This window comes from Pagrus pagrus, assembly GCF_965226575.1.
Source record: "Pagrus pagrus genome assembly, chromosome: 23".
NCBI lineage: Eukaryota > Metazoa > Chordata > Actinopteri > Spariformes > Sparidae > Pagrus > Pagrus pagrus.
In genome coordinates, this window is record NC_140205.1 from 5,560,054 (window position 1) to 5,575,003 (window position 14,950).

At 43.8% G+C, this 14,950-nt stretch overlaps 2 protein-coding genes across 3 annotated transcripts in view; one reads left to right on the top strand and one right to left on the bottom strand.

Moving 5' to 3' along the window:
- lin7a (lin-7 homolog A (C. elegans)) overlaps nucleotides 1–12,676 on the bottom strand; it is a 46,796-nt gene extending 34,120 nt beyond the window's left edge. For both annotated transcript variants that reach the window (XM_084345654.1, XM_084345655.1), the window contains exons 1-2: nucleotides 12,662–12,676; nucleotides 6,015–6,088 (exon numbers count right to left, since the gene is read on the bottom strand). In XM_084345654.1, coding sequence (XP_084201780.1) covers nucleotides 6,015–6,051 — 37 coding nt within the window. In that variant the 5' untranslated portion in view covers nucleotides 6,052–6,088; nucleotides 12,662–12,676. The remainder of the gene's footprint in view (nucleotides 1–6,014; nucleotides 6,089–12,661) is intronic.
- Nucleotides 12,677–13,472: 796 nt separating this feature from the next.
- The window catches only part of acss3 (acyl-CoA synthetase short chain family member 3), a 45,816-nt gene continuing 44,338 nt past the window's right edge, over nucleotides 13,473–14,950 (top strand). Inside the window, exon 1 of the mRNA XM_084345452.1 lies at nucleotides 13,473–13,890. Within this exon, the coding sequence (XP_084201578.1) occupies nucleotides 13,568–13,890 (323 nt within the window). The 5' untranslated portion in view covers nucleotides 13,473–13,567. The remainder of the gene's footprint in view (nucleotides 13,891–14,950) is intronic.

Sequence of the window (14,950 nt, forward strand, 5' to 3'; positions counted from 1 at the left end):
GGTCAGTAACAAGGCGCTTCAATCACGGCGCTCCAGTGGGCCATCATAATGACACGATGCTAATTCCTTTACAGAAGAAAAGACCCGGTGCACACATCAGAGCTGGCATCTGAGTTGGAAAACATCAGAATATTAGATCTGAGCAACAATCCAATAACGTGCATCCCTTGCTTTATGCAATTTTTTGATATATTGAGGGCAAAAATCATATTGTAGAGTGAATCAGTCCAACTGCAAAAGCTCAACCATCTCTAATTCCTGATTCCACTGTAATGAGAAATGACTTGTATGAGAAAAAAGGCTAAAAATACAACTTCCTCCTCTAACTGTTGGCATGAGAACACCAGACAATAATACAGTAACAGGAAAAGTAACAGGGGGGGTCTCTGCTTCTCAGACAGCAAGTCTCTTGGCTATTACAGCTACACGGACTGAATGCAACAAGCTACCCCGTCTCTCCCTCCCTCTCTCTGGAGGCTGTTAAACTGCTCTCCTTCCAACTGACTTAGAAATAAACGAAAAAAAAAACCCCCCAGAATAAGAAACAAGGTGGTCCGTTCTTGGAAGGAACTAAAAGTCACAGATGAATCACAGCAGGAGCTTCCAGTGGAGAAAGTGTATTAATATTTCTTAGTTAACAAGTCACAACATAGCCCTCGCCCGATATTACATTAACAACCGTGATGATGATGATGAACCGTGATTGTCTGTGTGGCACCATAGTCTGGAAACTCATTTCCCGGAGCTCCTCTAACAACAGGCTGTGACTAAAAAAGGTCATCCTCATCATCCGCTGATTAGAGAAAAGGCACCGAGCTGAACAAAGCCACGCTGACACGTAATGAAGGCTTCAGCGCTCGACAAGGCTCCACAACATTGTTGTGGGGGGATGTGTCGGCGCTGGGCAGCGCTCCAGTTTTCTGGTATAATTAGTCCATTTATAATAGTGGCAGAACCGAGTGTAATTCGTTTTCAGAACTTCCAAGTGTCATTTTGACAAAACTGCTGCGATGTAAATAAACACGTCCGCATCAGAGGCTGAGCTCATTAAACCGCCGCCGTCGCGATGACAATCTCTGAAACCTGAGGATCCTCTTCTTCAAATTCTGGCTTTGATTATCGATTGAAATGTCGCTTTCCGCCTCAGCAGATGGCAGAGGAGGGCTCGCATGACCTTTCTCTGACTGCTCTCACACCTTTGTACCCTGAGAGATGCTTCCTGGGTGCCGTGCACGCCAGAATAAAACGTCCTGAGATGGCCCCGCCATCTGCCACCGCCACTTTGACCTGGGTGTCCTTGTGCCTTTGGCTACTCTGCCGCTAATTCCAACCATAAAAGCCGAAATAATGACACTCTGAATGAGTAAAATGGGACGACAGGGTTTTTTACCAAACAAGTCCTGTCCCCATGCCAAGAGAATTAGCTCTAATTTGCCTTACTGCGACAATCCGCCTCGAATAAATCACTCCTAGAGGGCTAATGGCTCCTGCAGGGGCCCGTGGTGAAAGCAGAGACCGCAAACATTGCGCTTATTGTCTGTCTTCATCCTCGCCAATTACCGAGCAACGTCCCTCCAAGACAATTCTAAGAACCTTAAATTCTGTATTTGAAGGACTTGGGTTGAGATATAACCAGCTATGAGTGACGTCAGGCTGTCAGCAGCCGCTCTAATCCCTCAAATCGCTCGTGTGACTGGGAGCATGTGATGGGAATAAGGTCCGGGCCTCAAATCAGTGAACTCGCCTTGATCTCTCAGAGAGAGAACAGTGACTGTAAACAGAGCAGGCATAGTAAAACTAACCCAACCTCGACACAGAGCGGAGACAACTAAAGGGAGTCATACGTGGTGGAGGAGTCAGAGCTTTGAAGTGATGTTTAACATCCTCACAGGGTGAAATGCGCCGAAACCGCTTTCTCGACCCCTGCAGACCAGGATGTGATGCAACCTCAATATGTTGCATTCTGTGTAAGAAGCCACAACCCAGCTCCTCTCAAATTGAAAAATCTATTGCTTTCACGCCCTTCCATCTCGCCATAGCTCTCTCTTTCTACCTATACAACCCACAGCTGAATGCAGTGAATCGGCAGCTGTATTTTTGAGTCATCAAAGGTCATTCTGGGGAAATGGAGCGAGGCAGAAGTACTGCGGATAAAGTCGATCTTTGAAGATCAAAGACTGATAATACTTAAAGGATGTGTTTGAAAGTGCAGCTTCCTTTCAATCATTCGCTGTCTAGACACGCACGCCATACTGTAGCGCTTCAATTATGGGATGTATACGTGCAGGCGGTGGGTGTTAATAGATATCAGCCTTCAATTACGAGTTAATTACGAGTCGATTATCCTTCAGGGTGGTGTATTTCTATCAAATTAGCTTTCAGCTGGGGGCTAGCAGCGTGATCTACTGGTCGCAGCCCTACTTTCCAGTTTAAACAGAAGCATCTTAACAATGATTGAACGCATTGCTGCGAAAACTGGAGCAAACATTCCCGATCCACGAGACTGAAGCCTTCTGACACTGATTATACTCCAGAAGTGTGTAAAAATCTGAATAATGTCACGATTGCCATGCATATAAAGTACCTTAATCAGTAACCGGGGGCTTCTGTGAAGGTCTGTAATCCAGCGACCCATGCTGCTGCCACTGTAAGCAGGCAGCAGACACCCAGTTAAATAACACACAGCAGTCGCTCACATCCAGAAACTGTTTAAGGGAGAAGTTCAAAAGTGCGTCTCGAGCTACTGCTGAAGGAGAGCCCGTGGCATAGACTGCACGTAATGGGAGCTACAGTGCGCAGACTTTTTTCAAGTCGTCCACGTTTTTTGCAGAAATGGCGGCAGAACACACAAATCAGTCGCCAGAGTCGTCTACAGCGCCATCACAAGGTTGTCTGGGTTTTAAATGAAGTATCTCGACGGCTATGGGATGGATTTTCATTGAAGTTCAGTACACACATTCATATCCCTCTCAGAACAATGTTGATTTTGGTCATCCCTTCAAGGTAGGGAAGGTGATTGTTGAGTCCCAGGTTGTCAAATACAGACGCTTTGGGCTGAATACGGATCCGAAGCGATAATGACTCTGATATCTTTCTGCAGAATCGCCTTCCCTACCTTCAACTTTTAATCTAGCAGCATCATCAGGTCGAAAAATCTAATTATTTGATTTATGAGCAAAACGCTGCAAAACAAATGACGTCCATGTTTAGTGGTAATTAGCAATGCTAAAACACAAAACAAGGATGGTGATCATGGTGAACATACCAGCTACAGCAAGCATGTTGCATGCTGGTGTTAGCATTTAGCTCAATCCACAGCCATGCAGCTAGCTCCAGACTTTTGCTTTGTTGCTGCTACAGCTTGCGAGTAGCGGCCGTACCACGCAAGGCCCACTCATTCTCATGTTACCCACAAGATTCCCTGACCAACACCAACTGCGTTACACCCACGTATCTGACCCCTGCTCTCCCCTCTTTCACACCAGAAAGGCTGTCATGTCGTGTGGTTAAATGCCAGCTCTACAGAGAACGTGGCCTGGTTTTTATAAATCATTCAGGAAGGGTTCGAGTCCATTGTTTCTTGATTGGGTCTGGTGCCGGTGCTTTCTTATCACAAGCCATTTCCTCCGACAATAACAGGATGGCCGGTGATGTAAGATCTTTTCATCCTGCTGTGACCCGGCGAGCCAAGTGGGAGCTCTGGAAATGAACATCTCTGTCTGTTTCCTCCCCGCGTTGTGTTTGACACACTCGGCAGCCCGGCGGCTCGGGCCAACTCCCAACACGGGGCGAGACTACCTTTTCATTAGCAATTATAGTGTTTTCAGCGAAGTGGCAGCGGCTGAAAAGAAGGGAGCCTGTAATGTTGCCTCCTTCCCTTCTGACGGCTCCTGCGTGAAACTGTCATTACCGCTCGCTCGTGCCTTTACAGCTGCCAGCTGCTGACTGGTCTTATTCATGTCATGGTGTGTGCATACGGCTCAGCCCCTTCTTCATACAGGCTGAGGTCACGTCTGAATCACTGCCCCAGTGAATCAGATATGGCTGAATGCTGACATTTTTTTTTTTTTACCAAGATGGAAGATGGCCTCAGCGTTTACGAGCCTGTTTATCAATCCAGCTTTCTGTAATCCTATAGAGTGAGTGGGCTGTAGGTTGTATTGTTTGCCTGGTGCCATCTCATAGCCTCACTTCATTAGCGCAGCACAGCACAGCAGCAGATTGTGCATCAGTGAAGCTCGACTGCACATAAGGAGCAAATGGACAAAAATCTAATTCTTCACAGCAGCGAGTGATCTGTCGTGGCTAATTACTCGGATTCAACAAGTCAGATTGATCCAGGCATGATAATTTATGATCCCACCAGATAAAGTGTATTTATAGTCACCTCCCGTGGCTTGGCAGAGACTGAGGGAGCTGAAGCTGGCTTCACTTGGCACAGAGGAAATAGCTAAGGTGTCTCCTTTCTCTGTATTTGACAGCATCCATTTCCTATCTCGTGCTGTATCTCACCAGCGGATATGTATTTGGTCTTCTTCCAGTTATTACTTAAAGGTGGAGACTTTTAACATGATAAAAGAGGGATTTAAAGTGAGTGTGCAGTTTTTATTCCATTAAAAATCTCCCAGTGGTGTTACTATGGTAGTACTAAGGAGTAGGAGCAGACCTATTATCAGCCCAGGTCGATTATCAGGGCCGATATTCAACATTTTCCAATTATTAGTATAGGTGAAATTCAAAAATGTGCTACTTTGGCTCTGATTCAACATCCTTTCACTCAAAGTCCCGCCCACAACAACATCTGATTGGCAACGCGTCACAATTAACAGCCTATAGACACTGAATCATCTGAATCTGCACAGTAAAATGATCAAATAGATGCAGTGGAGAGGAAGTTTAAAGTAGCGGCAAATGGAAATACTCCAAAATTGCACTTTAAAGGGCCACTGCGTAGTTTTGGAGAAGAAACTCAATCTCATAATTTTAATATTTACATATTAATGAGGTAATAATACAAACTCAGAAATATTTATTTTTCCTGCAACTGAAGCTGTTCTCAGAGGAAAATAAGGTCCCCAGAACACTGTTTGCAGCTAGAAAGGTGGCAGGGTCCGCCACATATAAACACAGTAAAAACAGTATGAAATCGTGTTGTCCTTTAAGGTCAGTTTGTTTATTCAGTGAAAACAAATAGAGTTTGTTTATGATTTTCATTTCTTCCCTAAAACTACATACTGCCCCTTTAACTGTCGACATTAAATACATGCTTATCGTGCAGAATTTCATCTCGGAGGCTTTACTACCACATGAATGAGGTCAGGGGATGCTCAAATGTGTGTTTAAGTCACATGGTGTGCAATTACAAACGCCACCCAGGCTCCTAGTAAACACTACCTGTGGTGCGTTTAGGCTGCATCATCTGAAAAACATCATTAGGCTTTAATTGCATGCAAAAAAAATAATAACACATCCGCGTCCTGCATCGTATTCAATAAAAAGAGGAACCAGCCTGCCTGGCTTGCACCTGCTCGATTCAAAAAAACACAAAAGTTGTCCTCCATCCGACAGAAGTGCACGCAGAAGCGCTCCAGTAGCTTTTGTGCACAGATGAGGCGCACAAACGGGGATAATATCGCCGAGGAGGTTACATAATCGAGATGGGAATGAGCAAAGCGCGCTGTAAGCGGTGTGAGGCTTTCCATTTGTCAACTAAAATGACGGCAGATTAATGAATGTGCCCGTGAAGATGATTTCACAGAGGAGAGGAGAGAAGCGCTCCGCCGTGCGACGCGCACGCACAGAGAAGAGAGGAGAGGCTTTTTTTTTAAATTCAGGATAGCCTGAGCTCCTCTGAAATAACGACAATCTGTGGAGAAAAGAAATCCCGAGTCAAACACCTGGATCCGAACCCAGGTGTCCAGCTCTTTGGCCCAAGTTTTCAAAACGCGCACAAAAAAAGAAAACCCTCTCAGTGATGACAAGCAGAAATCGCAAAGCAAATCCGTGCGTCTTACCTCGATCCAGAGAGAGCGGTTGGACCACTGTCGCCATGACTGCTGTTTACTGGAGACTGGAGCGACTACGGGAGCTGCAGCATCACAGAGAGAGGGGGGAGGGAGGAGGGAGAGAGAGAGGAGAGAGAGGAGGGAGTGAGAGATGCGAGAGCGAGGAGGGCGAGAGAGAGGGTTGGGAGTGGTTGGGAGGAGGATTAATCTACCTCCATCCTCATAATATCTCAACACCTGGCACTGATTGCACAGAAACAGTAGCTTTACTCACACACACACACACACACACACACACACACACACACTAAATAAAAGTGCACATCAGTCCGTTACTATGAAATATAAAACGTTTTATAACTTAGAGAAAATAGATTTTTAACACTTGTCATTAGATTAAACTGCCTGTTAATTTGCAGTCCAGTAGTTGAACGGCTGCCGACTGCTGTAGAAAATAAAAGGCACAGCTCTGTTCAGGAGACACGCTGAGCCTACGAGCAGGACACGACACATTTTGGGATCCGGCTGCAGGAATTCACTCACATTTCGCCAAAAACTTGCAAAATAATCACCGTTGTAAATGTTGTCAGTACGTTTTAAAGCCCATTTGATACATTAGTTTTGGGGCTGATAACAATATACTGATATTAGGAAGTAAAAAAAATCTAATATCAACTTTTCTGGGCTGTGACCACTCAGATGTGGTTATCAAACACTGCAGGATAGGAAGGCGGAAATACTTCACTGATCCCCAAGGGATCAATATTACATTACAGTGCACTGAAACAGTGAATGCCACCAGAAATGTTATATTTGTAAATTATCCCAAGCATCTTTTGCCGCATTATAATCTCATAACATCGTTGTTGTCTTTTGCTGCTAAATGGCACGGTTGCTGAGCCAAAGACCACTGTTCAGGATGGCGATTCAACATTTCTAAGTGTGACACCACTAGATATTTTTAACAAGGCGTCAGGACATTTCCCAGCTGTCTTTGTGGCAGCTTGGCGACATGGTTGCTAAGCGAGAGACCACTGGTCAAGGCGGCATTTCAACATTTGTAAACAAGACACCGCTGGATATTTTACGCTATGTTCGTGGTGGCTAGGTGAGTCCACTGTCTGGGATAGAGATTCAACATTTTAAAGCGTGAAACCGGTGGATATTTTTAGCAAGATGTGGGGACGTATTCCAGCAGTGTTTGCGGTGGCTAGGTGACATAGTTGCAAAGCCAGAGACCACTGTTTTTAGCCAGCGTTTCAACATTTTAAGCGTGAAACCAGCAGATATTTTTAACAAGATGTCGCAGTGTTTGTGGTGGATAGGCGGCACAGTTGCTGAGCCAGAGACCACTGTTTTTAGCCAGCGTTTCAACATTTTAAGCGTGAAACCAGCGGATATTTTAAACAAGATGTGGCAGTGTTTGTGGTGGATAGGCGGCACAGTTGCTGAGCCAGAGACCACTGTTTTTAGCCAGCGTTTCAACATTTTAAGCGTGAAACCAGTGGATATTTTTGACGAGATGTCTGGACATTTTCACGCAGTGTTTGTGGCGGATAGGCGGCACAGTTGCTGAGCCAGAGACCACTGTTCCTACCTGTTAGTCAACATCTATAAGCGTGAAACCACTGGATGTTTTTAACTATACATCAGGACATTTTCCAGTTGTGTTTGTGGTGACAAATAAAACCGGATAAATACAATTCAAAACTGAACATACACACATTTAAAGCTGCAACATTGCAAGCTGTGGCTGCATCTCTAATGTATATGTGTGTTCTCCTGCCCGCACGCGTAAATGCTTCACCATGCATGAGCCATTCACCCACTACACTTCAGAGATCAGCTGATTGCAACCATTGCCATTAAGGTTTATTGTGAACCACTGAGCCATGCCGCCTGTTATCTCATGTCTTGGCTACACGCACTGCATGCAGCCCGATAAGGACTGAATGATGGCAGTGAACCTTTGTTGGAGGGCTTAAGGATTAATCCTCATGTTTATATGCTACCACAGAACGGAGCCAAACCACTGGCTCTCTTCATTTACTGTAGATCTGCTGCCTAATGATGCCTGCTGCTGTAGCATATCTCATACGTGGCCAGTCATTACAGTTGACAGAGGCAGCGCTCGACAAAAAACAAGCAGCAAATCCCCGGGCTAGAGGGGCATGTTAAGGCAGCGTGACGTCACACTTGGCTCACGAACCACGACTTCGGTGTGACAAATGCAAGCTGTAAACAGGAATGCACACCTGAGGCAAGGGCTAATGTTTAGGCCTCACGCAGGGCAAGAAGCACAGTATCGCTGACACTGAAATCATTTGAATCTCATTTATTCTGCTTGCTTCACAAAAAAAATATATAACTTGCTTGAGCCTGAACCCATTTGGGAAGCAATTTCATCATTACTAACCTCACTTCACCTCAAATTGACTGCTGTGGCCAAGTCCAGGAGTGAAATTTAAAAAATGTCAAATCGATGTTACATTCAGTTACGTTCAATTTTCATCATTTTCCGAGCCTTTCAGGGAATATTCTCATCATCGTAATCTGCTCTGTTTCTGATGGAAATACTGTTACTAAACCTAATCACGCGGTCCATATGTGCTGGTGAGTCCCAGCCACCCGTGTTCCTATCCAGCTGCATGCAGATGTGGTAAGTGGTGGGCTGGACCGACGGATAGAGATGGCTTAGAGAGCGCACGGAAAAAGAGGGCACGAGGAGATTACAGGCCCTCATCCATATGGGCTGGAATACAGTTCTGCTTCATTTTTTTTTTTTTTTTTTAAAGAGGTGGGATTACGCAGCAGTGCTCTTAAAGCCCTCTAACTGCAAGTAAATTGATTTCTGAAAGGTCTCCACTCACCACAGAAGGAGATGCAAGAGGCCATGTCGACTGGACAAATATGGACCACTGGACTGAAGTGTGTTTGCCTTTCGGATTAAAGCTCTTAACATTTGGCAGTGCCAGAGAGTTTGTAGGCACCAGTCTCCGTCAGGGCTCGCTCAAAAAGTAAATTCAAACAGGTACTGTAAATTCAATCGTGTCCTGATGGTTAGTGAGACGACTGCAAACACTGTTCGATACCCCCGTTCGATTCGCGTTTAAATCGACAAAGCCGGGCATTTATCAGCCATTTTGCTGGTGACAAGACCAGGTATTTTAACCCAAACCATAATCTTATCCTAAACCTAACCATTGTTTGTCGTGCCTAAACTTACCGTGATGTAAACTACAGTGTTTTCATGAAATAAAATTGAAACTTAAAGATTCAATGTAACTTTAGTTTGTCGAAAATGTCAAATGCCAGCGTTTATTCTGGCTTAAACTTAACCCAAACATGATCTTTTCCTAACCCTAACCAAGTATTTTTTGTGCCTAAACTTAACCAGACCTAAACCCCAGTGTTTTCATAAAATAAAACTGAAACGTAAAAATTCAACATGCCAGTGTTTATACTAGCTACAACTTAACCCTAATCTACAATGTTATCATTATCCTAACCAAGTGGTTCTTGTGCCTTGACCTAACGACACCATAACCACAACATTGTCTCGACATAATATTAAAATGTAAAGATTCAACATAGCCGTTTTATGGTTTTTTCTAATGCCTAATGCTTAACCCTGACTAACAATATTTTCCTTACCCTAACCAAGTGGTTTTTGTGCCTAAACCCTAAAGATTCAACATATCCATACTTTGAAGAAATGTACAATGCCAGCGATTGAGGAAGGGGTTATGTAAAGGTTATCTTCTGACTATTTGTTCATCGGATGCGGTGATATATAGAGCCACTGCTGGTTGCCTTTAAAAGCTACCATACATTGGATTTCTCTTGTCGGCACTATGGGAAGCTGTCATTACTTTGTCGTAGTTCGACGTGGAAGCAGAGCAGGATTGATTCACTAAATGAGCACACATGTCCAGGTAAGACGGTAACAACCACTGACTCTAATCCCCGCGTAGCACTGATGATGATCTATATGTGGCATGACACAAAGTGGGAAAACAGCTGAAAATATCTTGGTGAACTGAGAAAATCTCAAAAATAATGTTGTTTATGTCACGGTCTGATGTGACAGGCTGCTTTTTCCCACAGCTGTTGTTTATAAAGAAGCTCCAACATGGCAGCTGCTGACAGATAATCAAAGTAGATCATCGTGTAAACATGTGGGAGGTTTACTGACATCTTTCTGAAATGGTATTCATTTTCCAATGAGGCAAGATGACACAACACATGTTTCTGTACAGCAACACTGTTCTGGACTTTTACAATCTTTAACCTTCGGGGCACTTAAAGGCAACACATTTTCACATGTCATGGGATTTTAACCTCCAACACAACTTTCCACCTAACTATTAGGCTACTGACGCCCCCTTCAGGGAAAACGGCACCCATTTACTTTGTCAAATGGAGATAACACATGACACAAAAGTAATGGCAGTGCACGCTGATTCACTTTGTCGCATCCAGCGGCTCCACGGTGATTCAATCTCAGTTCATTTGAGGAGAAAGCAAAAAGGAGTGCGTTATCCATCTTGTCACATCACAACATCGAATAAAATGAGAGGATTGAATAATGCTTTTATAGACTGACGGTAAAAAGAAATATTTAGACGTCCATTTATGTGGAGCAACAGCTCTTCTTATAGATTTCAAAAGTCGTTTCTTGTATCTTTCAGCCTCTCGTCATCTTTATCTCCGGCATTAAATGAGCAGGAGTAACGGCTTTTACCTGGATGTACCAGTGTTTTGAATTCATCTTAAAGCAAATACACTCAGCTGATATATCAGTTGTTTTGCGTTGAGCATAACGCTGACAGGAATCATTTGCAAACTCTCTCCGACGACTCCAGCATCTATGTCGAATGGCAATCATTATCTTCGAGCTAATTTGATTATTCAAATCCATATTCAGACACTCTGCGGGGGAAAGAGAAACACTTAATCATTTGTAGATAAACTCTGCTAATTTGCCTCTAATTGTTGCTGAAGGCCAGTCGACTGATTTCTGCTTCAAAAGATTCACACACATCACATTAAATCGGGGGAGAGGGAAGAGATGGAGAGGCCATAATGAGCCATCTTGGACTCTGATTTAGGTCTGATTGGCCTTTGCAAGCTGCTATTAGTTAGTGCTGTCTCTGTGCATGTCCGGTGCCAGGGAGCGTAACGGCGATACATATTCTGCCAATAGCATCTGCACTGTAATAAAAAGAGTTATGGCGGCGTCTGTGCGAGCAGTGATTCAACAAGACCTTTTGGCTGGACAAATTACAGCCTGAGAGGAGAGAGGGGAGGCGTGCCCGTCTTGATTATAGTCGAATATAGATTGTAACTTACAGGCTGTGTTGAAATGTGCTGGAATCTGAATAAATATTAGGTACGAAAATCAAGCAGATAAAGCCACGGGGGTGAGACTGGGACGTGACGGATTTAAGAAGAATATGGAAAACATTGTAGTAAAAGTACCCAAAAGTCATACTCCATATAAAATATATAAAATGTACGTTAGTGTCTAACAGTCTGTGAATATATATAAAGGGTAACTCCACCAGTTTTGCACATTAAAGTCTGTTTACAGCTGCATATATGATAAAAAACCAGTATAAAGCCTTTTGTGGCTCCGGAGGAAGCTGCATGTAACCTGATAAACTGCCTCCAGTGATGTCACTCAGTGGCTCAGTTGCACTCTGGGTAATGTAGTACTAAAAGCACAAGTAAATATAAGTACGTATATTTACATGTATTTACATGCTGTACACTATGGGTCGACCGATTATAAGCCTGGCAAAATAAAAAAATGTATTAATTTACTACTTTGGTTCTGATGTAATCTGCACAGTAACTAGTAACTAAAGTAAAATAGTAAATAAAGTGGAGTGAGAAGTACAAAGTTTGCCTACAAAATGTAGTGAAGTGGAAGTATAGGAGCAGAAAATAGAAAAAGTAAAGTACAAGCAGTGATGGAATGTAACTAAGTACATTTACTCCACTGCTGTTCTTAAGTATAAATTTGAGGTTCTTGTACTTTACTTGAGTATTTCTATTTTTCTGGTACTTCTGATACTTCTACTTCACTACAGTTTGGAGGCAAATATTGTCGCTACTTTGTGCTCCACTACATTTATTTGATAATAGTAGTTACTAGTTACTTTGCAGATTACATAAATTAATTCAGTTTATCAGTGATCAGACTGGAAAAAACAAAACAAAAGAAAACACATTCGGATTCAATAATCGTCCAGGTGGGTAATCTGTCGACCTGATAGTATTTTATTTACTTTTACTTGTACTTTCGATATTTAAGTACATTCAATATCAGACACTTTAAGACTTTTACTCCAGTACTATTCGTATAGGTGACTTTCACTTTTACCAAAAGTAATATTTTAACACTTAACTTGTACTCAAGTATGACCTGTGGGTACTTATCAAACACTGGGTACAAGTACCTCAATTTGAGTACATATACTTAGTTACATTCCATCACTAGCAGATGCTGTGCTCATACATTACATCTCCTGTCTGTCACTTTGGACAAACAGCTGTTTATTTCCAATGCGAACCACTGAAGAAGACCCAAGTTGGTTGTCTGCTTTGAATTTGAAGGGAAATACTCATATTTGGAGAGTAACGTAACGCACACAAAGGGTTTCCTGGAAAGTGCGCGGTGCTTCCAGAACATCCTGCCTGATGGAAAACGCTGCTCCGCGGTTATAAATAGAAACAGACGACCTGAGACATCACACGGATGAGTTACTCAACCGGGGGGCACCAGAGTGTGCGGGGGGCCGCATCCAGCTGGATTATGGGTGTTTACCAGCAGCTCGGATGAACGCAGCGATGATAGGGACGCACGTCACGCAGGCTGAGAGAGGGGACGCGGGGAGCTGGACCTGCACGCGTGGCGTCAGATCCAACTTTGAGCTCTCAACACGTCCAACTGTGATCATAGATATCTTGAAAACGAGCCCAGCAGTGCGCTCCCCGATCACTTGTGTATTCCTAACAGGAGGAGCGTTATTTATTCCACCCGGGGGAAAAGCCTGAAAAATTAATGCTGCCGCGAGTAAACAAAGATTTGTGATGGAGAGGAGCTCCGAGCTGTAAAAAAAAAAAATAAGATAACAATCAATTATTTATTGTTGGTTTGCATGATAAAAACACACGCCATAGGCTAAATAGCTTTTGGAGACTGTGGGGATAAAATAAAGACGCTTTTCATTGCAGGATGGACGCAAACCAGCCACACTGAGCCCTCTGCTGCGTGTTCTTGGCAGCCCCGCGTGTTCATGTGTTGTGTAACGGGTTTGAACGTGGCTCCTCCTGCATCAACTACATCCAGTTCACTCGCATTCCTTGAGGCGATTGTGAAGATTTCTGCCCTTTTGCGTGCCCCCCCCCCCCCGCACACACATGACGTCGACTAGATGAACAGCAGGAGCGGGTCTCTCACCTGCAGGAAAGAAAACACCGGAAGAAGTTGAGGAAGTCTGGAAGTTTAACCTTAACAAACAAACAAGCAAACAAACAAACAACCCAGAGCGGCGATGTACCTCCAAATGAGACGCCTTCTGCGCCCGAGCCACTGCGCCCCCCTCCACCGCAGGAGAACACCCGGGAGGACGCTGTGGACTGTTCCTGCCGCACAACAACAGCAGCAACGTGGCGAGAGAGCTGCAGGATCGCATGCATCTGCACGCAGCCACAAGTACTTCTGCAGGGACTATGCATCCGACGCACTGTACGGCCGAGCCTTCGCCTCGGCCAGGGACAGCCCCGAGACATTCTGGGGTGAGGCGGGACGGGACATTAGCTGGTTTGAACCGTGGAGCAAAACTTTGCACGCTGAGGATCCAGTGTTTCCAAACTGGTAGGTTTCCATATGCCAAAGAGTGTTTTGGGGGAAACACTGAGAACAACTTGCCCGATATCTCCTTAAAGAAGTCAGAGCCTGTTGTTCACCGTATCCCATAGACCTGGAAATCCTTGAAAGTTTGTGAACCTGTAGAAAGACAAGCGTAAGCGCATTTTCATAATCAAGCCACTGAATCACATGTCACCATGAACTCTTTGGACTGAGTTCAAACAGCCTGTGTGGCTTCTTAAAGGAACATTTCACCCAAAAGTGGAAGTCACAGCCAAACAGAGTCGCAGCAGCCTCCTAAACAACTGAAGCAGATGGGGACTTGTTTTAAAGCGTAAAAAAAAGAAAGAAAAAAAAAAGGCTTCAATCAACTTGTCCCTACAAGTCTCAGGAAAATACTTTATTATCAAGCTCAGTGTGCAGTTGTGCTTGTGCACCCACTTCAGACAAGGTGCATGCTATTGCTTTAACTTTGCTGCTACAGTGAAGATTTCAGCTTTAAAAAGGGTGTAAATATTCTAGTTCTAGATCTAAAATGAGTCTGAGGCGGGACAGGACATTAACTGGTTTGAAACCTTGAAACTTTGCAGTGTTTCCATACTGGGACAGTAGATTTCCAAATGTCAAGTGTGTTTGGGGGAAACACTGAGAACAACTTGACCGACTACCTACAGCTTCTTGAAGAAGGCAAAGCCTGTAGTTCACAATATCCCTTAGACCTTGAAATCCTTGAACGTTTGTGAACTTAAAGGAAAATAAAGTGTGACTTCGGAAGATTTATAAACTCTTTGGACACTTAAATGGGCAATAAATAAGTAAATGAATAAATAAATAGCTTATATTTGGTGGTGGTGATTCTTACAAGACAGGCACAAGTTGTCACATCCGGCTGCCATCTTTGTTTGCCTTGGAGAGTTGAAAGTTTGGCTTAACAAACACATCACAACTTTTTACAGGGTTATAATTAAGGATTATTTTCCTTCCATCTGGGTAGAGGCGTCTTAAACAATGTTTAAAAGTGATAACCTGCTGCTTTCTCAAAGTTTGTCTTGTGTTTATCTTTGGA